Here is a 27,845-nt window from a genome sequence, read left to right as displayed (position 1 = left end):
CATTATTTAGGTAGTTTGGCACAGATATAACTCCCAAACTACCGAAGTAATGGTTGACTCTTAACTGCCCTCAAAAATGGACTGGTGAGTCTCTCAGTTCAAGAGCAATTAGTGATGGTCAACAAATGCTGCCCTTTCTAGTAATGCCTTCGTCCCACAAAGAATGTATAACTTTTTCTCCCCAGACTTGGGGAAAGTAGGTGGACTAGTTTTTCAGCAGGGAGCTATCTGCACTGTCGAAATTTTTTCTCAGTATTCTTCACACACTCGCTTTAATAAGTGAGATAGGTTGATTAAAGCAAACTGGCTGACTTGTTTGTGACACTAAATAATATTGTCTGATACTGATATAATTAGCAATATTATAATGATATCTGATTGTAAACGGAGAATTAAATACAACTAATTGGATTGGATACACATTGATATCAAAAACATTTAAGCATAAAGAATCATGTAGCAAAGGTTATCGACTATAAAGACACTATACAAGCTAGCAGGAAAAGACAGAAATGCTCACTCTGAAGTTAAAGCAGCCTGATAAGGGGTATCTAGGCCTGAACATAAAATGTTTACTGTTGGAGATGGTATTTGAATATCCGTATTTTGTAAAGATCAAACAATATTCATGTCAAAACCAGAGAGAAGTATGAGCTAAACTAAAGACAATAAAAAGTGGAACATACATTTACTTATAAAGGTTTAACAAAGGATTGTTTTATGATTTAAAAGAATCAGGGAGACAGAAAAATAAATCTTTGTATAATAGTCATAACATATCGCAAACGTGCTCTCAACTTCAGAATGGAATCTTCACTCAATGATTTTAAATGATACAATATCACATGAAGGTGGGGGGAACTTATGGGAGGGATAACATCTACTTTTGCAAAGGTGGTGGAATTAGAAAAACATAAAAGTCAGACCCTCTCACTGAAGATTTCTGAAGTATTAGAATCCCTCAGGCAATACTAAAAGATGTATTTTTTACTTATAGGAGAAAGTACCTTATTCACTCAGGGTTTTAAGGTAATACTAAGGGGCACTCCATTCATAATATTAAATTGGATTCAATCCGAGTTGGTATTATGTTTTTGATAGCTTTTGGCGTAGATGTTTACGTATCCACTTAAAGTGTACTGCCTGTTAAGTTTTATCCATAAAATTCTAAGATTAGCAAATTGGCTCATTTTCTCAGAGCTAAAAATGTACCTTATTATGTTCAATGGGTAAGTCTATATTCTAGAGATCCTTAAAATATCTGGGACATTTATCACATCGCTAAGGCTTCTTAAAACTAAACAGGCTTATTTGCAGCAAGCTGACATTCTCAGGTAGCTTCTTCACCTGTGGGAATATTATGATATATATAAATCCATCCAGTGTCCTTGCCCTTTACAAATTCAAACTTGGTAATTACCACTGAAGCAATGGTACCAGGAATCAGTCCACCCATCTGAGCTCAGGATTACTTGCAAGTTTTTATGGTCTAGTTCAAAATATTGTGCATAGAACAAACATAGAATTAGGATAATCAAGTAACACATTGCCAGTATCAGAAATAAATTAGGATTGGAGGATAGTGACTTCTATTTCTATGTGATTTTCAATATTAACAGGTGATTGACAGAGGACTGAGCATCACTCTCATTTACTGGGATGAATCAACAGCGCAGGAGACGGTTTTCATTGCAAAGCTGAGCTGATTCCGTTGACAACTGCTGCTCTTGAAATAATGGGATGGGAAAAATCCATTTAACGGCATGAAAGAAAGCACAATCATGGAGGGTTTTACCTGCATCGACATGACTAACTGCAGGGTTACCAAGGCAATGTGCATTGCAATAAATGAACAACACCTTTCAAGTACTTGAACACACTTTGTTTTCACATTTAAAAGCTGCATCTGTGAAGCTTTGCAATGACATGTTTGTGACATTTCCTGTAAAAGCAGCCTTGGCGAGTTGCAAAATCATGGAGCAGTGAAACACTTGAATATTTCCCTGAATGATCCCCACATAAAATATACTCATAAAATAAAATTAAAACAGCATTTTGAAGTTAAAATTAGCAAGTCATCTGCAGTAAATTTCCAATTCATATTAACTGAAGGGAATGATTTCCAAGTTTCAAACTAATGACCAGTTTGTGAAAGTGTCGTAAGGTGACAGAAATTAGGAGCAATAATAGGCCATTTGGCCCTTCAAGCCTGCTCCACAATTCAATATGATCATGGCTAATCATGCAACTTCGATCTGACTTGCAGATGCCTATGTGAGCAATGTAAAAGAGACTGCCCTGTTATGTTAGAGGAACTTTATAAAGGTGAATTGTTGTTTCATTGGCAGTCTAGTCAAGGCCTCCAATGAGAAGAGCTATCCATAGTTGGCTGGCAGGAAACAGCAGATAAGGTGTTGTGCATATGGAAGACAAGGGAGGTGGTTGCTGGGGAGCTGGCAGAGATATTTAATATTTTGCCGGCCACAGATGAAGTGCCAGTTAACTGGAAGATGGTCAATGTGGTTCCTTTTGTTCCAGAAAGGTGGCAGGGATTGATCTTGGTACTTACAGACCTGCTCGTCTGACATCAGCAATAGGGAAATTGTAAAACACTTGGAAAGGCAGAGATTGATCATGGATAGTCAGTATAGATTTGTTAGAGGGAAATCGTGCCTAATTTAATTGCATTTTTTGAAAAGATGACTTTATGTATTGATGAGGGTAATGAAGTTGATGTGGTTAACATGGACTTCAATAAGGCCTTTGGTAAGATTCATCGTGTAAGTCTAGTCCAAAAAGTAAGAGACCATGGAACGCAGGGTTTGTGTGCAAAGTTGGCTTGCAAATAGGAGACAAAGGGTGATGGTGGAGAGTTGCTTCTGTGATTGGAATACTTTGACTTTTTCCCACATCATAAACCTTGATTAATATTTTTATACTTTCTCAAATGAATTATTTTGATTGTCTCTTTTTACAAAATTTATTGTTCAATTGTCCTTATGCTTCCCATATCTCTCCAACTTAATTTGGACTTAATTTATCTGTGTTGTTAGGTGGGTAAGAAAATGTATAGAAATGGTTTGAATTCAAAAAAAATCTGGAAGAAATGTTTGTCTAATGGTAACCATATAGCCATTATCATTTGTCGTAAAAACTCATCTGGTTCAGGAATATCCTTTAGGTATGAATTCTGCCATCCTTACCTGGTCTGACCTACATAGGACTCCAAATCCACAGTAATGCAGCTTTTCGCTGACCTCTGGGCAATTAAGTTTAAGTGGTAAAGGTAGCCTTGCCTGGTGACTTAAATTCCGTGATTACATAAAAAAAGAACTTGGAAGACCACAGCACATCTTCAGAAGTAACCTGTGTTTCTCATTGATCTCATTGATTCTCACTGAAGAAGGGTCTAGGCCCGAAACGTCAGCTTTTGTGCTCCTGAGATGCTGCTTGGCCTGCTGTGTTCATCCAGCTTCACACTTTGTTATCTCATTGATCTGCTGTCAGTCTAAGACATGATCTGATGTCCTATACAAACATGTTGTTGGAGTAAGGCTAGACAGTATATCTTTGCTGATGTGGAGTTTTGGAACCATATCTGAAACAAAGGTACTGTAGCATAAGATTGTTTAAGAATTTGCACTGAAGTTGTCTCATATTGTATATTCTTCAATGAGAGGTTTGTTTCCTCTCATCAAATGCTTTAAATGATCAACATTCTCTGCAGAATCAAAGACAAAAAACAGAGTTCTGACAAAAGGGTCACTGAACTCAAAATGTTAATTCTGCTTTATTTTCCTTTACAGATGCTGCCTCACCTGCTGTGTTTATCCAGCACTGTTTTTGTTTCAGAGTTCCACCATCCGCAGCTCTGTCTGTTTAATTGCTACAGAAAATTTTGCATTAGAGGGGCCTTTTGTTCTATCATGATAATAATGATAAAAATAAGAATTCTCTACATTATGTAACCAGTGCTATTTTCACTGTTCACTCTAAAGTTCAATGATCTTTCAATTGAAGAAGTTCAGTAACTATTTGTATGCTTCAGATGGTACATATAGATTCATAATGAAATAATCTGCATGCTTTCCTTGGAGTTGGTATCTTCTATCGAAGCATGATCACATCAGTTTCTTATTTGTTCTTGAAGTGAAGTATTGATCAAAAACTATTAGGAGGTTGTTGAACAAAATCTGGTTCTCATTGATTTGTTGTCAAATAAGACATGATTTGACATTCTTCCCATGCAGTAGAGAAGTGTGCCACCAGTTCTAGCACCCAATTCCTAAAGCTGTTTGAAATGTTAGAAATTGTGTTTCTCATTGTTGCCAATAGATTGATCCAGAAAATGTATCCGAAAGTCATAAGATTTCTGGTGGAAAGATTTGTAACACTGCATTTTACTGCATTAGTTGATTGGTGATGGGCTCTTCAGGTTGTTCATTTTCTTGATTTAGAAGATGATTATGAAAATTTTGATCTCCTTCTACTATGTTTATTTTGTTGCCTGTTGTGTTCTTTGTCCATTAAAGCTGTTGGATCTTTGTGATTATAAAGAACGCTCTTGTAACACTAAAACGGATGTCTGTCAAAATTTCTGCTGGTTTAAGTGCTGTTTTCAACGTGAGGATAATTTTCTTTTAATAATATTGCATTTTCATGGTGTTGCACAAAGATATTCCTCTTCCAAGATGGCAGAAGGATTTCTAACAGATCTCACGATAGAAACTTTCACAAAATGGTTTCATTCAATATGTTTCAGTGATTTATTTTGACTGTATCAAAGATGGCTACCATGTCATTCAGACAAATTTTTTTGAGTCTGAGGTATTTTCACACAGAATTCAACACATGATCAGCTTCAAACACTTTTCCCTTGGTTCCAATGTGTTTTTTTAAAATTACGTTTCTTGTGTTTTCTTGCCCAAAGTGTTGAAATAATAAAGATTCAGCTAACCTCCCTGTTACAGCTCTGAGATGTCAAATTCCAAAAACAATTTTTGCTCCTGATTTTCGCAATTGATTTATACATCTTAAGCCTCAAGAATTTTCTTAACTGGTTTGTTGATTAATTTTTGTTGAACAAATAGTCAAAAACTGGCAAATATCTGTCAGAATTCTTTATCTGCTTTCCAACTTAGGTGTCGGCTTTTTATTCCCTAAGGCATCAAATTTGGGCTGGATGTCCTTTGCACTAGTGCCTGCTCCTAGTCTACCTCACTGGCTGCTACTGTTCTTTGTTGCTCTTCTTTTATCTTAAAAGTTTGTTTCCTCTATTACTGGAAAGAGAGACATTTCTTTAACCTAGACATTACTTTGTTATTTCTTTGCAGGACCCGTCTATTCTGAGATATTTCATTCATGACAGCCGTCCAGCTCTGTGGTTCTTCTGATTATATGCTAGTCTTAAAGATGCTCCAAGGATTTGTTGAAAAGTAATTTTCTGAGTTCTCTTCTCCAGACAACTGCAGATTCTCAATGATCGGAGCTGCCATGACTCTCTGGACAGCAGATATTTGTTTTTTGCTTCATTCGTTCATGGGATGAGGGCATCGCTGGCTTGGCAGCATTTACTGTCCAACCCAAATTGACCAGAGGGCAATTCAGAGTCAACCACATTGCTGTAAGTCTGGAGTCACATGTAGGCCAGACCAGGTAAGGATGGCAGTTTCCTTCCCTAAAGGACATTAGTGAACTAGATGGGCTTTTCTGACAACCAACAATGGATTCACAGGCATCATTAGATTTTTAATTCCAGATATTTATTGAATTCAAATTCCAGCTGCCATGGTAGGATTCGAACCCAGGTCCCCAAAACATTATCTGGGCCTGTGGATTAACAACCAGCGATAATACCGCTAGGCCATCACCTCCCACATCTTTCATTATGGGGTTTTAGGGCACATCTAAAAGTTTAGATACAGACTGGTTGAAGAGAAGGCAAGGTCTAAAACTGTCTCCAAGCTTGGGTTTCTGTGGAACTCGATCTATTTCATGCTGATACTGCATACATGATTACAATAATCATACAGGACTGAAATATGCAGCTGTACCAGGAAAATAAGGTTGGTGGGGGCTCCCAAGAAAAAAATTTTCATGGAATGCCGAGGAGATTTTTGTTGGAGCAGCTTGTGTAGAGCCCACTGGGGAGGAGGCAAAAAAAAAATCAGGAACCAAACAAAGTTGTTGGAAAAGCTCAGCAGGTGTGGCAGCATCTGTGAAGAAAAAAAAGTGTTACTGTTTTGGGTCTGGTGACCCTTCCTCAGAACAGCAACTTTGCTTTTGTTCTTGATTTACAGCATCCATGGTTCTTTCGGCTTTTTATCAGGGAGGAGGCAGTTCTGGATTTGGAACTGTATAATGAGGCAGATGTGATTAGAGAGCTGAAGGCAAAAATAAGCCCCAAGGGGCAGTGACCAAAATATGATAGAATTCAGACTGCGGTTTGAGAGGGAGAAGGTGAAATTAGATGTAACAGGAGTTACAGATGTAACAGTACAACTGAGTGAAGGCAAGCAAAAATACATGAGGGAGGAAATGGCCAGAGTTGATTAGAAGGGAAGCCCAGCAGATAAGATGGTGGGCCAGCAATGGCAGGAGTTTCCAGGGGCAGTCCAGGAGGCACAGCAGAAATAGGGTTGAGAAACATATCATGCATGTACGTTTCCCGTTCTATATAACCTGAAAATTAATGCATTTGTTTCTAACATGGGATACACAACAAACAAAAGCAAACCCATATTTTGAAAACACCTCTCATGATATCAGGAAATCTCAAAGCAGTTCCAAGTATAATCAATGTTGTAAATCAGCAAAGTGACACCAATTTGAACCCAGCAAGGTTCCACAGACAGCAACAGGATAATGACCATGTGCTTTTTAATGATATTGATGAGAGGCTATATGTTGGCCAGTCCCAGCAGGGTGACCACATCCAGACTTCATTCAAATTGTCACGCCATTATTCAAGTGTGTCGGCCTTTTTGGTACAGCAGGTTACTGGGCGTCTATTCCTAAGCGTCTGCTCACTGAAGCATGTAGTGTTTTCGGTTATTTGAAACAATGTTTCATAGTTGACTAGTTATGAACATGCAACATGGTGGTTACTGTTGGTGACCTTATAAAATTGAATGGAAAAATCACAGAACTAATGAACCTCTGCAAAATACAGGACTTAAAATATACTGGAAATTATTTCAAGTTGCAGAAAGGCTACTGTGGTGAATTAAGCTCAACAATTTCCTCAGTCAGTTCATTATGTTTTGTGTCTGTAATGGAAAATAGTCGGAAATTTGATGCCTTCTGTGCTTAGTTTAAAACATTCTGGACTCTAAGAATCCTAATAATATTTAAATTACATATTTCACTCCAATGCCGTAAGACCAAATCAGGCACAAAAGAGTAAAGGAAATATTTTGCAATGCTCAACAAAAGATTGAACTATCAAAATCATTACATTGCTGCTTCCCATTACAACAAGTTTCTGTCCAAGCAACAAGTTGTTGCTTAGTCTTGCCAACAATTCCCAAACCAACCTGTTTGGTTATCTTAATGAAGTGGATTTGACAGCAAAATATTTGAATGTCTCTCTGGGGACAGTAAACAGCAAAAGGTAAATTACATCAATGAGCTGACAGCACAAATAGAAATAAATGGGAATGAATAATAATCAATACAGAGCTGTGGTTGCAAAATAATCAAGGATAAAAGAGGAAAATGAGATAGAGTAGCTCTGTTAATAAAGGATGTGATAAGGACATTATTGAGAAATTATCTTGGCTTGGAATTTCAAAGGGCAAGTAGAATTTGGGTGGAGACAAGAAGTAACAAGATAATAAAGTTACAAATGGGAGTTTATTGGCTCTCCTTGAAATGGCTACATTGTAGGAAAAGTTTAAATCAAGAAATGGCAGGATTTATTTAAAAAAAAACAGGCCTGCAACAATGAGATATGGTGTTAATCTTCTGACAGATTGGACACATCAAATTGATACAGGCAGCCTTAGGGATTTTTTTTAGAATAATATTTTTTGGACCAACCAAGACAGGTTTGTTTAGGCTGGGAAATAATTAAGAGGCAGACTAAAATAATGATCTTGCAATAAAGAGTGATCATAACGCAATAACATTGTACATTCAAATTGAGGGGAGGGGAAATGTTGGTCTGAAATTAGTGTCTTAAAGTAAAGCCACTTACAAGGTATGAAGAAGCAGTTATTTAAGGTAGACAAGGAGAATGAATTAAAACATATGAATGGAGAAATAGTAACAGATATTTACGAAGGTATTTCAAAGTTTTCAAAGGTCCACTCCAAATAATAATTTAGTAGCACTGAATTTTATTACTGCAAAAGAAAAGACACTTTGTCAAAACAAGAACATTTGCAAGAACGCCAGTTTTAGAGCAAAACCAACATTTATATTCAATCAGAAGAGATTTGTTGACAAGTCTTTTTTTTGATCCATTCACAAGATGCAGCAGTTCTTGGCTAGGCCCAGTATTTATTGCTCATCTCTAATTGCCCAGAGGATCTGCACCCCAGGCTTGGTAAGTAGTTTCCATTCCTAAATGACAGAAGTGAACCAGATAGGTTTTCTAACATTTGGCCATGGTTTCATAGTCATCATTAGACTCTTAATTCCATAATTTTTATTGAATTCAAATTCTACCATCTGCCATGGCAGGATTTGAACCCAGGTCACCAGAACATCATCTAGGCCTCTGGATTAACAGCCTCGCGATTAATGCCATAGGCCCATTGCCATTGAATCTAATTTGCGAAGACATTACAATACAGAATGCACCAATTGCTAATGATTAATGGCCAACTACTAGACTTTGTTTAAATTTTAAATCAAAGCTTTGACCTGAGAAATTAAGCAGAAAATAGCGGTCACTGCTGTGGTCGAGTTGAAGAGTTTTGAGACAGAAAAAAGACATATACAGGCTGTATCATTTTCAACTCAAGAAAACAGATGAAATCCATTTACTGGTTCATCTCTCAGGCAATGCCTTGACCAGTCAGAGTCAATATGCTTGGTTTAAACAAAGCCGGAAAGCTGCCAATGAGCATTTAATGGTGCAGTCTCCATGGCAATGCCGCTGCAAATCAATTTTTAAAAATTAATTCCTAGGACATTGACATCACTAGCTACATCAGCATTTATTGTCCATCCTTAATTACCCAGTGGGCAGTTGAGAGTCAATCACATTGCTACAGGTCTTGAGCCATATGTAGTGCAGACCACATAAGGACAGTGATTTTCTTCGCTGAAGGGCATCAGTGAATCTCATGAGGTTTTGTGAAAAATGGCAATAGTTTTGTGGTCATCATTAGACTTGCCCCCAGATTTTTACTTGAAGTCAATTTTCACCATCTGCAATAGCTGGATTCAAATCTGGTTCTCTAGAATACTACCTGGGTCTCTGGATTAATAGTCTAGCCATTCAGCCATCACCCTCCTGCTAACTAATTAGCACTCTCATTTTAAATGTTAGTTTTCCACAAATTTCTTCTGAATTGCATTGATCAGTGCGAAATGGAAAGTTTTGACAAAATTAGTCTTTTTCTTACTAATATCTAAGATATGTTCCATTCAGAAACATTTCATGAGAAAAAAAAATCATTTGCGGTTAACTAAGGAAGTTAAGGATGAAATCAGATTGGAATAAAAGACTTAGATTGTTGTGAAGAATAGTGATAGGCCAGAAGATCGGGAAATTATTTAGAAACCAGCAAAACATGACTAAACATGACACAGAAATTAGAATAAGACTAAAGGTACAAGAAATGTGAAATTAGATGGGGATAAGTTCTACAAATGCATAAAAGAGGGAGAGCATAATGAAAATAAATTTTAGTTCAAAGATGAGAATGGGGAATTAGTAATGGGAAGCAGAAAAACAGCAAAGATTTTGCACAAGTATTTTATCATCTGTCTTCACAGACTTAAAACACATCTCATGAATACAAGGAAATCAAAAGGGAAAAGGGAAGGGAAAACATTAAACAACAAGTATTTCTAAAAAAGTACTTAAGGCAACTCATAAGGCTAAATATTGACAAGTTCCTGGCACTGATTACTTGCATCCTAGGGTCTTAAAAGCTAGAGCTTCAGTGTGACAGCATTAAACAAATTGATTGTAAACTTTAAAAATACCTTAGATGTTAGAAAGGACCCAGTAGGCTAGAAAACTGCAAATCTAACTATTCAGGAAAGGGGAGGGATAGAAAACAGTAAGCTACAGGTACATTAGCCTATCGTCTGTCACTGGAAAATGGGAGAACCCAATATTAAAGAAGCAGTTGCAGGACATTTAGAGCGGTTCTTGTGATACAGCAGTAGGGTCCCTACCTTTCAATCAGCAGGTCTGGGGTAAAGTCTCAGCTGAACCAGAGATGTGTAGTAACACTCTCTGAACAGGCTAATTAAAATATCCAGCAGGACTTTTAGAAAATCATTACATGATCTAACAGAATCAACATGATTTCATGAAATCAAAATCACATTTGACAACAAATTCATTAGAATTCTTTGAGGATGTAGCAAGTAAGGTGAATGATGGAAACCTATGGATCTCGTGCATTTAGATTTCTAAAAGGCATTCAATAATATGCCGCATCAGAAGATCTCATTATGTTACAGGTCATAAATGAATATCGTTAGGGTATTGACCTGGGCTTAGCACATTTATATAGTATCTGCATACACTAAAACACACTAGCAGGATAAATGGATCATCTTCCAGTTGGTAAACAGGGACAAGCGGAGTGCTCAAGCTTCAACTACATACAGTCTTTGGTAATGACCTGAATGAGGGGATCCTGTATACAGTTGTCAAATGCGCTGACAATGTAAAGATTGACCATAACGCCATAAGAAGTAGGAATGGAGTAGGTCGCTTGGCCCTTTGAGCCTGCTCCACTATTCAATAGGATCACACTCCTCACATCCATGTTTTGCCCTTTCCCCATAACCCTTGACTCCCCAAGTGATCAAGAATCCATTTCAACCTTTAATATACACAGGGATTCTGTCCCCACAGCTCTCTGTGGCAAAGAGTTCCAAAGACGCTCAAACTTCTGACAGAAGAAATCCCTCCTCATCTCAGTCTTAAATTGTTGTTCCTTTATTCTCAGACCTCTTGTCCTAGCCCCTCTCACGAGGGGAAACATCATCTCGCATTTAACCTGTAAAGTCCATTAAGAATCTGATATGTTTCAAAGAGATCAAATTTCACGCTTCTAAATACAAGTCAGTAGAGGCCAAACCTGTTTAGCCTTTGATCACAAAGTAATCTCTCATGTGGTAGGAAAGCTTTCATTTTCTGTTTGCATTTCAGATCCCCAACATCCACAGTATTTTGCCTTTATATTCATGGCAACGGGTTAAGTTGATGTTAAGCGACAATGATGTATGTTAGGAAAAGGCAAGGAATGAAAGTGAGTCTGGTGGGATGGTCTTTGGAGGGTTAATATGGACTCGATGGGCTGAATGCAGGATTTCTATGATTCTATAGCATACCATGATAAAGATAAAACTGTAGTTTTTGATAGTCACTCCATACCCATATAAAATATTTTGATTAATGGACAACTGGTATAAATTTGCAATTCTGTGTGAGTCTATACAGGCCATTTGTTAAAAAAGCACGTGAATTGTTTGGACATGGAGTGACCATCAATTAACAAAATTTCATTATTAATTAGTTCCAAGATACAGAGCCTTACAACTTCATGTGCCTTGGTCTTCTGCCTTGTCTGGTATTTTTAGGACTTCGATTAAATTTATTTTGTGAAATTTCTAGACTTCCTTTGGATATCAGTTTTATTGATTTAAATGTTGCCAGATAGCTTGAAATTAGGTCTTCAAACAGCTTTACTTCACATGGTTAATGTTGTGCTATAAGTTTCTAAAAATAACTATCAAAAATTAATAGAAGCTATCATTGCCCACTATTATTAAATTAATTAGTAAATTGGACAGGTACTTATAACTTCAGGACATGTGTTGTTAAGCACGAAAATCAGGACATTGTCATCCCATTTGCCTTGCTCACCTAGGACATTCACTACACTAATATCTCTGAGCTGCTCATGAAAAATACATGTTAGATATCCCCTAACCATTGGGAAAACGTTAACAATAAGGGGAAACATTCCATCAACCTTCTTGATTTCCTGCTGCACTTGCGTACTAGCTTTCTGTGTTTTGTGTACAAGTACCCCTTAGACCACTGTGTTGCAGTTTTCTGCAGTTTTTTTCAATTTAAATAATATTCTGCTCTTTTGTTCTCCGTTCCAAAATGAGCAACTTCATATTTTTCCACATAACCCTCCATTTGTTGACTTGTTGCCCATTTTCTTAATTTTGCTTATTTTAAATACAAAAAGGTATAGGCTATCGGATCCCTTGAGTCTGCTCTGTCATTCACTAGGGTCGTGGCTGATCTGACAGTTCTCACTTTGCTTTCCCGAAAACCCTCAAGTCACCCACTGATCAAGGATCTATCTCAGCCTTAAATATACACAGACTCTGCCTGTGCCACCCTCCCCCCGCCACCAAGCTATCTGTATCTCTCTCACAACCTGCTTTTTAAATCTTCAAAAAAAATGTAGAAAGTGTAATTATTTCTTTTACTTTGTCTTGTTTTTATCATTTACTAGTCCTTTCTTTTAACACATTTTCTTTCAACCTCATTCTGCTTTCTATACATGATTCAGTCTCAAATTAGCTACTCTAACTTAAACTTGCTGATTCAGACGCTGCAGGCCAAAGTGAGGATTTTTAACACTGGTCGATTAAGTAATTATGGAGTTGCTTGCCCTGTTCACAATGATGCCAAATTCCCTCTCGAGGACATTCAACTAAAAGCAAAACACTGCAGATGCTGGAAATCTGAAACATACACAGAAAGCTGGAAAAACTCTGCAGGGCTGATAACCTCTGTGGAGAGAGAAACAGAGCTACATATTGAATCTGGTGTGACTTTTTCCAAACATGAAGAGGAGGCATGCTGTACTCAAAATACAAACACCCTCTTTCTCTCTCTATAGATACTGCCAGACCTAGTGAGTCATACAGCACAGAAACAGACCCTTTGGCCCAACCTGTCCATACCAACCAAGATTCCAAACTAAACTTAGTTCCATTTACCTGTATTTGACCCATATCTCTCTAAATGTTTCCTATTCATGAATCTGTTCAAATTTCTTTTAAATGTTTTAAGTGAGCCTGCATCTACCACTTTGTGTGAAAAAGTTGCCCCTCAGATCCCCCTTATATATCTTTCTCCTCTTGCCTTAAAAATATGTTGTCCAATTTTGAACTGACCTACTTCAGGGAAACGACCATTGCTATTCACCTTTTCCTTATCTTTCATGATTTTATAAACCTCTGTAAGGACAATCCTCAACCTCCTATACTCTAGTGAAAAAGTCCCAGTCTATCTAGCCTCTCCTTATAACTCAAATCCTCCAGTCCCGGTAACATCCTGGTAAATCCTTTCTGCACCCTCTCCAATTTAAGAATATGCTTCCTTCGGCAGGGTGAGTAGAACTGTACACAGTACTCCAAAAATGGCCTAAACAATGGCCTGTACAACTGCAACATGATGTTCCATCTCCTACACTTAACAGTCTGAGCAACGAAGGCAAGCGTGCTAAACGCCTTTTAATAAACACACTGTCTAATTGTGACACAACTTTCAATCCCTAGGTTGAAATACCTGAACCCCTAGGTTTCTGTGTTTTACAAACTACCATGGGCCCGACCATCAACTTTATAACCCTGACCTTATTTGTCTTACCAAAATACAGCACCTCACAATTATCTAAATTAAATTCCATCTGTCACTCCTCAGCCCATTGACCCCAGTGATCAAGATCCCTTTGTACTCTTTGATTACTTTCTTCACTGTCTACTATACCACCACCCTCAGTCTCCTACTGTCAAGCCCATTTTGTATTCAAATGGCAAGCTTTTCCTGAATCCTACGTGATCTAGATTTACTAACCAGTCCACTATACTAATCTTCTGCATACTCTGTGTTTATTCCCACTTTAGAGCACTGTTTTCTAATATTTTTCTCAATTTTATACAATCCCTACAGTGTGAAAACAGGCCCTTCGGCCCAACAAGTCCACACCAACCCTCAGAGCATCCCACCCTAACCCACCTCATCTACACATTCCCTGAACACTACAGGTAATTTAGCACAGCCAACCCACCTAACCTGCATATCTTTGGGCTGTGGGAGGAAACCAGAGACACCAAACGGAAAACCCACATGGACACAGGGACAGAACGTGTCGCCCGAGGGTGGTACCGAACCCAGTCCCTGGCATTGAGGCAGCAGTGTTAGCCACTGAGCCACTGTGCTGCCTCATACTTGTGATAGATTCAAAAGTAGTCAGCTTGCTAAATCCAGTCAGCAGCTGCCTTCCCAACCAAACTGGGATTTAAGCTGTGATGACACAGGCTCATGCTATGCATCTATTTTAGCAGCTATCTTTGCTTGGTGGGGGGGACCAGATCCCTCCGAAAGCGCTTCATGGATGGCCCCTTAGTTTTATTTTTATCCCTTCAACCACGAGACCTTTCAAATACAGCTGCCCTCTTTGGGGTCTTCAAACTCAATATCCTGTGACATTCTCCAAACATGCATCTAAATTCTAGATCGAATAGCACTCACTTCTGTCACAAAGCTGCAGGTCTCTTTTAGATGCCTGAGGTGGGACTAATCATACAGAAAGTGAGTGTCCTACTTCCAGTCTAGTTTAAAGGTTGCCACTCCCTCCAATAACACTTTAGTAAATATAGCAATTTCTTTAGGAATGTGGCACTTTGTACAATTTAGGCCAAGGTCTGTGTATAAATGTAGGTGCAGTTTATAAGAATTGCTATACATTCTCTGCTGACTGCAAATTCCAGGCTAATATGAAAGCTGTAAAATGATAACTTGCCATTGGAAAGAACTTAAGATAACCAAGCTAGCAAACTTCTCAATTTAAAATGCTGTTCAAATAACCTTATTTCACACAACCCCCTTGGTCAAGGATAGCAATCGGTAAATAAAAGCACACATAAAAGAATAATCAGTAACATTTTTACTCTGCTATCACACCCAGCAGGTTTACATCCTACAGAATGAGAAACAGGGCTGTAAACACAGCACTTTCTTAAGCATATTGCATTTACAAATAGATTTATATACTGTAAAAAGGGAATTTCACCATTACTGTGCCCTATAGAATTGCTGAGTGATAACTTTGCATATCACCTCACGAAACCAGCTTATTTTACTGCCATTATATCAAAATACAACTAAATGGTAGTGTTCCTTGAAATTGATTTGCATGGAGCTCCTGATGTATTTTTTACACAAATTCCATCCCCCACATGCAAAACATTTCTGTACATTCTATGATTTACTTGCATATGCTGATCATTTGTTGGGTAATAACGTACTTGAACAATTACAGTTCAACACAGATCAAATTTGAAGCCAATGTAAAAATAAATTACATCATGCAATGACAAAACTAAATCACATTTTACTGTCATACCTGAAAATGTTTCCACTTAGATCATAGAATCTCTACCGTGTGGAAAGCTGGCCATTCAACCCATTGAGTCAACACCCTCCCTCCAAAGACCCAGATCCACCCCTGCCATCCTATCCCTGTAACCTTGCATTTCCCATGGGCAATCCAGCTAACCTCGACATCCTTGGACTATATGGGCAATTTAGCATGACAAATCCACCTAACCTCCATATGTTTGGGCTGTAGGAGGAAATCGGAACACCTGGGAACATGCAAATTCACATGCAAAGTCACCTGAGGCTGGAACTGAACCCATGTCCCTGGGGCTGTGAGGCAGCAGCGCTAGCCACCGAACCACCATGCCATCCTACATTAAATTCGATGACATTGACTGATGGGCTCCATGAACAAATCACGCTTTGCATAAGCTATTAATCCTATTGACCTGTTGCAAAAACATTGAGAACCAATCTTCCATCAAGTTATTATCAAAGTCACTTCGGACATGAATTATAAGCGATTTAAAACATTTGACAACTGTAAACTGGCTGGCACCTGATCAGCCTTTACCTCTAATATACAGATCCACTGTACACATCTTTAAAACATCACAAAAAGACTCCTTCAGCACCATCCCTACAAAAATTACAAACTGCTACAGCTGTATCAAATGAGACAGCAAGGGGATGGATGCAGTAGAGTTAGAAAATCATGAACACACCAATGCACAATTATGTAGGTTTCATGCCTTTTAAAATTTGCACTTTAACAGCAAGCACAAAGCATGCAATTGCTGTATATCATAGAGAGACACAAATAAACACAAAAACTGAAGAAAAATTAACAAAATAAAGCCAGCCAATTAGTTACAGACAGAAAAAACAAATCCATTATTTTTATACTTAAGCAACAACTGTAATAAAGATGAATATCTTCCCAGCTGTAAATTCCTACCTGAAGGCAAATAGCAAGATTCACTCTGCAGCCAAATGATGTACTAACTGCTCTTGGGTTAAGATTCAGGTCCTTAAATAACTTAGAAAAAGACTGGGTGAGAGCTATTCTTGGCCGCTCTTCTGCAACAACAACACAGGTTCGTACACGAGACAGATCCAATCCCCTCGTCTAAAAATAGGAAATAAATTGGCAAAACATATGCAAAAAAATTAACTGTGGTAAAACGTTAAAGATCAGGATGAACAAATGGCCATAAATATTTACTGATATTCCACGTAATTTGGCAATTCCAAATATCACAGAAAATTTCATTAAAAAATGCAACTGTTACCCCGTTAAAGGGGCCTAAAATCTACAGCTGTTCCAATATACTCCTGCCCTTCCATCAATGGAGATCTGAATTTTTTAAAACATTTGTAGCCAGGATTTGGGATGCTACTGGCAAGGTCAGAAACTAATTTCTGTCCCTAATACACTGCGATGGCTAGAAACTAGACTATATCCAGGTGGAGCATAGGTTTTTCAAAGATGTTCTGTTGTTATTCCATAAGTAAAAACAATACTAGTCAAGTTACAATAAGCCAGGACAAAAAAAAATTATGCTAAGCATAGTTGGAACATTTCTTACTAGAGGAAATCATACATAAATACCCCAGCAAAATATACAAGCTTAAAATTGTAACAAAAAAGTTGTTGTTGCGTTTGATTTACTGCCATTTGATATTTTTTAACAGCAATTGATTATATTCCATAGCCAACACCTTTGGGGGTTTGAATAGGTTAAAAAATTGACCTTCTATTTTTAGCTTTTAAACCTTTCGCCAATTTCCCATTCTTTCATTAGTGTTTGTTACTGAAGCAACGTAGCTGTTTTCAATTCTCCATAAATAACAGTAATTTTCAAGACAAGCCACAATGGTTAGTCCTACTGTCAACAGAACTGAGCCTGATCAGTAATTTTAAAGAAGATTTAATTGCCTTTGTTAAAAAAAAATTCAACACACTTGCAGTGTATTTGGAAACCATCATAAATAAATTTGCTTCTACAATGCCTGCATTGATGAAGGAGAATTGGAATCTTCTATACCTGACCCGGTATGACCTTTCTGTAACTATGGAAACCACCATAACACAAGCAGTAAATTTTGGGCCTGGTGCATTGATTGGTAGCAATGTTTGGGCATCCCCACAAGAAATATGATGTTGAAGTCATCAACTGGGACTGCTGATTAAAAAAAAAATAAACTTGAAATGTGGTAGAAAATCCTAGTGGGTGCCTGGGAAAACTGATAACCTGAATTTCCAAGCACTCCCTGTCACACACACAGCTGAGTATGCCATATCACTTGCTTTAAGCCTACGTCAAGCATACTCTGGGTTCCAGCGAAGGCAGGGACAATAATTCCTCTGTGTGCTTCTGAACTCCAGGCTGAAACATGGATCAGGAACTTGCACTCTGAGAGACAAGGCAATTCTTTGTGATTTAGCCACTTGATGGTCAGAGGGCAGGTTTGCAACACCAGGTGGTGAGTCAGAGGCCTCCCACATTGACCGGTGAAATAGGATGAAGCAGACAGATGGTCGGTGAACTGAGATGAGTGCTTCAAAACCCAGGTGCTCTCTTTGTCTTCAACTTCTTTAATTTTAATGGGTGGGGAGGAGAGTGTGGGTGGCTCAAAAAGTATGGGAAGGGCTGGGGCAGAGAGTGTGGGCAAGAGCGGCAAGCCTCCCTTTGGGGAAGAATGAGGCTGCCTCCAGCAGGTGGAAACCACCAGGGATTGCTTGGAACATCAGCTCCCCATCCGTCACTGGGTGGCCACCTCCAGGCATTTCAACTGGCCTCCGCTGACTTGATGGATCGATGATGAACAACATTGGATACTTATTATTTCTAGAACAATGCACCCCTGATCCTGGTCAGGGAGCCTAAACATCATGACCTCAGAGCTCCCCCAGATACCATCTAAATCTGGTTTAGGCAGGATTTCCTTGTTAGCATGCTATATTTGAAAAGTGTCTAGCGCATTAAAACCAAGTAGCCCCTCAATTTAACATGTTGTTCAGTACAAGGTCGACTCCATTTCCCAGCTTACTTGATTGGAGTATGTTTCAATACTTTGAAGATGTTACGCCAACTTTTGTAAGTTCTTTTCAGGAAATTCCAACAAGTATGCACAATTAAGCGAAGACATTAGGCTGTTTAAATGAATCTTTGGATCGAAACAAAGCATTGAGATTAGCAATGAGAAAAATAACAATAATTAACCTTCAGTGATTCAGTTTGTGAGCCAAGCCCCTTTGTGCAGAGTTCCATAACGGAGTATGAGCAGAAGGTGTCTCGAACTTTGTACTGACTGACAGCCAGGAGCCAGAGTGAGGGATTTATCTCCAGTTCTGAAGGAGGGATGAGGATTGACTGGTGCCCTGAGTAGACACTGAAAAGAAAGATGCCTGGATATTAAAACATCCTAAAGTATAAAAAGACAGGGCATACTTGACAAATTTAATTCCATCAGTGTATATAAAGAGATACACATTATACACATAGATTTCCTGAGGGCGTTTGATAAGTTGCCACTTCATATGAGAACTAGCTCACATGTTATTGGAAAGATTAGCTGGAGGCGCAGAGCAGAGAGTAAATGGTAAAACGGCTGCCTTATGGATTTATAGTTTTGGGCAGTGGTCTGCCTCTGGGTTCTATTCTGGCACATATTTTATCTGAAGGCCATACTGCTGATGGGTGCAGTTTATCAAAAGAACAGAAAAAAAAACTAATAAATGTTAGGCTTGAGAATAGAGGAAGAAAGACAGTGGATGAAACATGCAAAAAAGTAGATTTAAATGTGAAAGCAAGCGTAGAAAAGGATAAAAAGACTAATTATATTTAGATTTGACGTTAAAAAAGTAAAAATTAAGAAATTAATGCTGAATTTCTATCATATTTGTTAAGGCATAAGTGGAACATATTTGCAATTCTGAGCAGTCATTATGTAAAGTGGAAACTGTAGCTGCAACAATGAAACATCAGGATAATAAAGAGAGAACTGTAGCTGCTAAGAGATCTGACACAAAAACAGAGAGTGCTGGACAAACTCAATGAGCTTGGCAGCATCTGTCGGGATTAAAATAAACACAGCTAATGCTTCCCCAGCACAGAGAGAGAGAGAGAGAGAGAGAGAGAATGCACGCGAGAGAGAGCGCGCATGTGAGAGACACAGCGAGAGCGAAATCCTCAGGGACTATGGTAACCTGTGATTTACCTATTAATGGCAAACAACACTTAATCAAGGGCGTCCTCAAATACCAGCTCAATGGTTTAATCACAGTCAGTCAGGTGTCATGGTACTTCCCACATAAGGAGTTAGGATGTGAATGTCAGGCAGCCCACCATCCATCAGGCTGCCCTACTGTGGCAATAAAGTGTGAAGCTGGATGAACACAGCAGGCCAAGTAGTATCTCAGGAGCACAAAAGCTGACGTTTCAGGCCTAGACCCTTCATCAGAGAGGGGGATGGGGTGAGGGTTCTGGATAAATAGGGAGAGGGGGAAAGGTGGACCGAAGATGGAGAGAAAAGATAGGTGGAGAGGAGAGTATAGGTGGGGAGGTAGGGAGGGGATAGGTCAGTCCAGGGAAGATGGACAGGACAAGGAGGTGGGATGAGATTAGTAGGTAGGAAATGGAGGTGTGGCTTGAGGTGGGAGGAAGGGATGAGTGAGAGGAAGAACAGGTTAGGGAGGCAGAGACAGGCTGGGCTGGTTTTGGGATGCAGTGGGGGGAGGGGATGAGCTGGGCTGGTTGTGTGATGCAGTGGGGGGAGGGGAAGAACTGGCCTGGTTTTAGGATGCGGTGGGGGAAGGGGAGATTTTGAAGCTGGTGAAGTCCACATTGATACCATTGGGCTGCAGGGTTCCCAAGCGGAATATGAGTTGCTGTTCCTGCAACCTTCGGGTGGCATCATTGTGGCACTGCAGGAGGCCCATGATGGACATGTCGTCTGAGGAATGGGAGGGGGAGTTAAAATGGTTCGCGAATGGGAGGTGCAGTTGTTTATTGCGAACCGAGCGGAGGTGTTCTGCAAAGCGGTCCCCAAGCCTCCGCTTGGCTTCCCCAATGTACAGGAAGCCACACCGGGTACAATGGATGCAGTATACCACATTGGCAGATTTGCAAGTGAACCTCTGCTTAATATGGAAAGTCATCTTGGGGCCTGGGATGGGGGGGGAGGGAGGAGGTGTGGGGGCAAGTGTAACATTTCCTGCGGTTGCAGGGGAAGGTGCCGGGTGTGGTGGGGTTGCAGGGGAGTGAGGAGCGAACAAGGGAGTCACGGAGAGAGTGGTCTCTCTGGAATGGAGTCAAGGGTGGGGATGGAAAAATGTCTTGGGTGGTGGGGTCGCATTGTAGATGGCGGAAGCGTTGGAGGATGATGCTCTGTGTCCAGAGGTTGGTGGGGTGGTGTGTGAGAACGAGGGGGATCCTCTTGGGGCGGTTGTGGCGGGGGTGGGGTGTGGGGGATGTGTTGCGGGAAATGCGGGAGACGCAGTTAAGTGCGTTCTCAACCACTGCGGGGGGAAAGTTGCAGTCTTTGAAGAACTTGGACATCTGGGATGTGCGGGAGTGGAATGCCTCATCCTGGGAGCAGATGCAGCGGAGGCGGAGGAATTGGGAATAGGGGATGGAATCTTTGCAGGAGGGTGGGTGGGAGGAGGTGTATTCTAGATAGCTGTGGGAGTCAGTGGGCTTGAAATGGACATCAGTTTCTAGCTGGTTACCTGAGATGGAGACTGAGAGGTCCAGGAAGGTGAGGGATGTGTTGGAGATGGCCCAGGTGAACTTGAGGTTGGGGTGGAAGGTGTTGGTGAAGTGGATGAACTGTTCGAGCTCCTCTGGGGAGCAAGAAGTGGCGCCGATACAGTCATCAATGTAACGGAGGAAGAGGTGGGGTGTGGGGCCTGTGTAGGTGTGGAAGAAGGACAGTTCCACGTAACATACAAAGAGGCAGGCATAGCTTAGGCCCATGCGGGTACCCATGGCCACCCCCTTTGTCTGTAGGACGTGGGAGGAATCGAAAGACAAGTTGTTGAGGGTGAGGACGAGTTTGGCTAGGCAGATGAGGGTGTCGGTGGAGGGGGGTTGGTCGGGCCTGTGGGACAGGAAGAAGCGGAGGGCCTTGAGGCTATCTGCATGAGGAATACAGGTGTATAGGAACTGGACGTCCATGGTGAAAATGAGGTGTTGGGGGCCAGGGAATTGGAAGTTCTGGAGGAGGTGGAGGGCGTGGGTGGTGTCACGGACGTAGGTAGGGAGTTCCTGGCCCTACTGTGGAACTGCATTCCTCCAAGAGTGACAGACAGGTGGGTATTAAGAGAGATGGAATTGGGTAAGTGTAGTGTTAACTTTGGTGCAGGTGGAGAGTTTTCCCTTGTGAGTGAGTAGGTAACCCAGAGGGCTGGGAGGGTTTGTGCTGATGGAAATTGGGACAGTTGACAGAAACTAAAGATGGATGCTGCAGGAGAGTGGGTCGAGCATGAGGCTTGATGGGAGGTGGAGACAGAGTGAGTGTGAGGTACTGGAGAGATGACAGTGTTGGCACTTACGCTGGACTGGTGAAGGTCATTGGCCTTCTTTGTACAGTACTGTACATTCCTCTAGATGGCTGAGACTGCCTTATTTTAGATGATAGCGTTGGAGCATGCTGGCATGTTCTGGTGACATGGCCTCCACTGCTGGTCCTGGGGGAGAGGAACCACCTGTCCAGCAGGACCTTCAGGGTCCTAGCGGCATGGCAAGGCACCGATTCCCCCACCTGCCACATCCGTGGCAAATCTCAGGAACGACACAGACTGACACTGTTGTCCAAGTGTATAACTGATTTTTAAAGATGGCACTAGGGCTGCTAGTTAATCCTGGCAGTGGCAAGTTGTTCTGGGGATGCCATTTGATAAGATGAGGTTGGAATGGATATGAGATGTGCCATATGGACAGTGTAGGGAGTAAATGGAGTTGATTTGGTACAACATAGCAAGAAAACCCACAGCGGAAATCCCTCAAAAAAAAATTGATACAGCTTTGACTTGGCCAAAAATAAGTAAGACCCAGATATAGGTTCTAGGTCCTGTATTTTGTGATATTACTGTAAATACACATAGCTGACTGACTGGCCACACTATACTGACTCCATGACACAGGCAGAATCACTGAAGATGATGACCTAGAACATATATCTGGGTCTTACTTATTTTTGGCCAAGTCAAAGCTGTATCAATTTTGTTTTGAGGGATTTCCGCTGTGGGAAAGTCACAGGTCACATAACTGTCTTAAAAGGTACAGGCTCATCTGATCTGGACTTTATACAACAATTAACAACAGCTTGAAAAAGTGGAACATTTTCACTAGACTTGTACAGTATTTGAGGAACCTAAGAATAATATTTAAATTAAGAGAAGTTTGAGTGCATGAAAGGTTTTTGTGTGTTGGTTAATGATCAAGCAACTATTGGCTGTTGAGCCACAGATTATAAAGTCATTTAAAAAGGAATAGTGTGGGAGGGCAGGATTAGAGCGAGTTGTTGTTGCAATCCCCAGAGTTAGAGAAATATTAACAATATATCAAGAAATAATAACGAACATTAAATGAGATCTTAGTTCTCTCACATATCAAGTAAAGGTGAAGATGAACAGCAGCACAAAGAGCCCGAACCTCCTTTTCTGTGCTGACACATTTGTGTTTCTCAGATAACAAAGTGTGGAGCTGGATGAACACAGCAGGCCGAGCAGCATCTCAGGAGCACAAAAGCTGACGTTTCGGGCCTAGACCCTTCATCAGAAAGGGGGATGGGGAGAGGGTTCTGGAATAAATAGGGAGAGAGGGGGAGGCGGACCGAAGATCCCCCTCTCTGATGAAGGGTCTAGGCCCGAAACGTCAGCTTTTGTGCTCCTGAGATGCTGCTTGGCCTGCTGTGTTCATCCAGCTCCACACTTTGTTGTCTTGGATTCTCCAGCATCTGCAGTTCCCATTATCTCTGATCACATTTGTGTTTGTCACCTGAATGTTGCACTCACTACCAAACACTCTCAAAGCAATTTTGTCAAAAAAAATGATTAAATAAAGCTCAAATGTTATTCTCAAATTATAATGTTTTTATGGCAGGGTTATAGTTAATTTAAAGCAAAGCTGCTTCTTCACGTACTCTGCTCACGAAGTGTCACTTCTATCCTCATCTGGGTAAGAAAATACTTGAAATCATTTGATGGACGCAAATCAGTTTCCACAAGAAATGATTTTGCTATTAATGGAGGACAGCCAAGTTCTTAAACTTCTTCAATCTCTTGTTACACTTTCGAGAGTCAGGCTAACTTACTTACTATTTCAATTTACATAATGTTAGTGTATACTGACAAAGTTGTTATTAATTGATGAACAACTGCTGGCTTGTTGCAAACCCAGTTGAGGGTGCTTTATTTGCTGCTTACCTATACAGTAAGATTGTTGAATTTCTCACAGAATCCCTACATTGTGAAGCAGAGTATTCGGCTCATCAAATCTCACCACCTCTTCAGAGCATCCAGACCAACCCCTCTACCCTATCCCTGTAACCCTGCATTTCCCATGCCTAACCCACCTAGTCTGCACATCCCTGGACACTATGCGCAATTTAGCATGACCAATCCATATAACCTGCACAGCTTTGGACCATGGGAGGAAATATTGGAGCACCCGGCAGAAACGCACGCGGATGCAGGGAGAACGTAAAAACTTCACACTGTCAGTGACCCAAGGTTGGAATCAAACCTGGGTCCTTGCTGCTTTAAGGCAGAAGTGGTAACCACTGAGCCACCGTACTGATCTAATAAATTTTTATTCAGGACTGGCAGATGATGACATCTCTTTCCATCTATAAGGCGAGAAAACTGTAAACAGTTGACCTATTTTAAGAATAAAGGTAAACCTTTTAGGACTGAGGTGGGGACAAATGTCTTCGCCCAGACTGTGGTGAGCCTGTTTAATTCACTACCACAGGAATAGGTTGAGGACAAAGCTTTGTGTTTTTGAGAAGGAGGTAGATATAGCTCTTGTGGTTAAAGTGCTCAACGGAAATAGGAGGGGGTAGGATTCGGGTATTTTGAACTCATTGATCAGTCACAATACAATGAATGGCAGAGCAGGCTTGAGAGGTCAAATGGCTTACTCTTGCTCCTATATCTGCTACGTTTCTATGCTTTCTGAACCAATTAGATTTTGGTTCAAGGAAACATTAGTTATTGGTTAAAAACCAAAAGAATTGTGGACGCTGTATATCAGGAACAATAACAAAGGTGCTGGAAAAGCTCAGCAGGTCTGGCAGCATCTGTGAAGGAGCAAACAGAGGTAATGTTTCGGATCCAATGACCCTTCCTCAGAGCTTCTCCAGCCACCATCAATTCTGAGGGTGGGTCACTGGACCTGAAACGTTAACTCTGTTCGCTCCTTCACAGATGCTGCCAGATCTGCTGAGCTTTTCCAGCAACTTTCTTTTTGTCACTAGTTATTGGTTACTTGGTACCATGCTATGTATCAGATATTTCAAAGTGATTCAATTCTATATTTGCTAATGAAATTGATGCCACAAACCAGTTGACAAAGCTGTTTCATATAAAAACTAAAGTAACACCTGTATCCCTTTTCTAAACAAAAATCAAAGTTCCAACCAAGCAAAGAAATTCAAGATAATAAAATGTGAGGCTGGATGAACACAGCAGGCCAAGCAGCATCTCAGGAGCACAAAAGCTGACGTTTCGGGCCTAGACCCTTCATCTGATGAAGGGTCTAGGCCCGAAACGTCAGCTTTTGTGCTCCTGAGATGCTGCTTGGCCTGCTGTGTTCATCCAGCCTCACATTTTATTATCTTGGAATCTCCAGCATCTGCAGTTCCCATTATCTCTGAAGCAAAGAAATTCATATTGTTTTTAAAAAAAATATATCGTTAACAACAATAGACAGCTTCAAACTGTCAAAGCTTGACTTTATGTGTATCCTGTATTATTTTTGTGCATCACACTTGGTAGATAAATCAAAATAAAAACAAACAGTCTCTCTCACTAGTTCTGGGTGGCTTTGTCAATGAATAGCGCACCTAAGCCAAAATTGAGACAGCTTTCATCTTCCTGATGTAACCCAGCCATCTGTTACTCCATATGCATTTCCAATCTGTCTGAAAAAGTCAACAAATGATTGTCTCATGAGATATGCTACACTGTATTGACAACATCACTCCTTTGGGTCTGATTTTTTGGTTGTCTGAATTTAATACAAAATTTATTTTTATATTGCACCTTTAAATGTAATGAAACATCACAAAGCACTTCACATGAGCATTAAAAAAAATCCAAGTATGACTTTGAACCAGTGAAGGAGATACTAGATCAGATGGCGAAAAGCTTGTAAAACGGGTAGGTCTTAAGGTGTCTTAAAGCAACAAAGTAAAGTAAGAAGGAGAGAGATGTACATTGGAAATCCAGCACTTACGAGCTAGCCAACAACTGGCACGGCCCCTAATAAGTGCAGCGATTATGACAGGGGATGCACAAGTGGCAAGACTTAGACTAGTAAAGATACTGCAATGTGTAGTCTGATTACAGAGTATAGATTACAGAATTAAGGAGGAGCAAGACCATACATGAGACCCCATATTTTTAAACTGCGGCCCTGAGTTCCAGATGTCCCCCAGAGAGAAAAACAACCGCTCACCAACTACTCTGCCAAAGCCCCTCAGGATATTTTGGTAAGATTATCTCTCATTCTTCTCAGCAGTTATGATGCAATTAATTGAGGACAGATTATTTGGTGAATTCCTGACTTATCAGTTTTTACCTGAATAGGTAAATGAGACACTTCCTAAATACTAGATAACAAAGTGTGGAGCTGGATGAACACAGCAGGCCAAGCAACATCTTAGGAGCACAAAAGCTGACGTTTCGGGTCTAGACCCTTCATCAGAAAAGGGGGATGGAGAGAGGATTCTGGAATAAATTGGGGGAGAGGGGGAGGCGGACTGAAGATGGATAGAGGAGAAGATAGGTGGAGAGGAGAGTATGGGTGGGGAAGTAGGGAGGGGATAGGTCAGTCTGGGGAGGACGGACAGGTCACAGGGGCAGGATGAGGTTAGTAGGTAGGAAGTGGCAGCTTGAGGTGGGAAGAGGGGATAGGTGAGAGGAAGAACAGGTTAGGGAGGTGGAGACGAGCTCGGCTGGTTTTGGGATGCAGTGGGGGGAGGGGAGATTTTGAAGCTGGTGAAATCCACATTGATACCATTGGGCTGCAGGATTCCCAAACGGAATATGAGTTGCTTTCTAAATGCTGCCAGTTTTGCAGTGCTTTATTATGTGTCAGCCCATATTCTGCATTCAATTTCTGCAATGAAGACTGTGCACACACATTCCTGTTCTGGGGCAAGTGTATTAATACTGAACAAAGGTGTCGTTAGCCTCAATTTTGCAAAGTTGTACTTGGCACAAATTGTAAATAGCACAAATGACCTGGCATTTGAGGTATAAAGACACTTGCTATCAATTTATGTATGTCTGCATGTAATTGATTATAACTAGCTTGTTGCTCCTACTATTTTTGAATGTCTGAAACTAGCTACTGTAAATCTTATATCCTGGTGCCAAGTGATATTTATCTAGGATCATTCATTACTTCTCAAGGGTGCAATCCAACATGTGTAGACATGCTAGTTCATCAGCTGGCAGAGACATGCATTTGGTAATGATCCTGAAAGGCTGCCAATTATATGCCAAATGAAAGGTATCTTGTGCTCAGAAATCTAATTGAAGTTAGTCAAACACATTTCATTCTGAATTATAGTGTAGTGGAGTTACACAGCACAGAAACAGACCCTTTGACCCAACTCATCCGCACTGACCAGATATCCAAAACTGATCTAATCCCATTTGCTAGCATTTAGTTCACATCCCTCTAAACGCTTCCTCTTCATATACCCATCCAGACACCTTTTAAATGTTGTAATTGTACTCACCTCCACCACTTCCTCTAGCAGCTCGTTCCATACATGCACAACCCTCTGCATGAAAATGTTTCCCCTCAGCTTCCTTTTAAATCTTTCCCCTATCACCTTAAAGCCATGGTCTCTAGTTTTGGATTCCCCTACCCTGGGAAAGCACGTTGGCTACTCACCCTATCCATGCCCTTCGTGAATTTAGAAACTTCTTGAAAGTCACCCCTCAGTCTCCAACACGCCAGGGAAAAATGTCCCAGCCTATTCAGCTTCTCCCTATAGCTCAAACCCTCCAATCCTGGCAACATTCTTGTAAATCTTTTATAAACCCTTTCAAGTTTGA

At 40.4% G+C, this 27,845-nt stretch overlaps 1 protein-coding gene across 5 annotated transcripts in view; it reads right to left on the bottom strand.

The window, feature by feature from the left end:
- The window catches only part of LOC125464130 (disco-interacting protein 2 homolog C), a 580,161-nt gene that overhangs the window by 53,711 nt on the left and 498,605 nt on the right, over nucleotides 1-27,845 (bottom strand). For all 5 annotated transcript variants that reach the window (XM_048556252.2, XM_048556269.2, XM_059639541.1 and 2 more), the window contains 2 exons: nucleotides 18,772-18,940; nucleotides 16,503-16,673 (listed from right to left, as the gene is read on the bottom strand). In XM_048556252.2, the coding sequence (XP_048412209.1) occupies nucleotides 16,503-16,673; nucleotides 18,772-18,940 (340 nt within the window). The remainder of the gene's footprint in view (nucleotides 1-16,502; nucleotides 16,674-18,771; nucleotides 18,941-27,845) is intronic.

Source organism: Stegostoma tigrinum, chromosome 2 (genome assembly GCF_030684315.1).
Source record: "Stegostoma tigrinum isolate sSteTig4 chromosome 2, sSteTig4.hap1, whole genome shotgun sequence".
NCBI classification, from domain to species: domain Eukaryota; kingdom Metazoa; phylum Chordata; class Chondrichthyes; order Orectolobiformes; family Stegostomatidae; genus Stegostoma; species Stegostoma tigrinum.
Note: the sequence above shows the minus strand (reverse complement) of the source record. Positions and strands in the feature narration are given on the sequence as shown.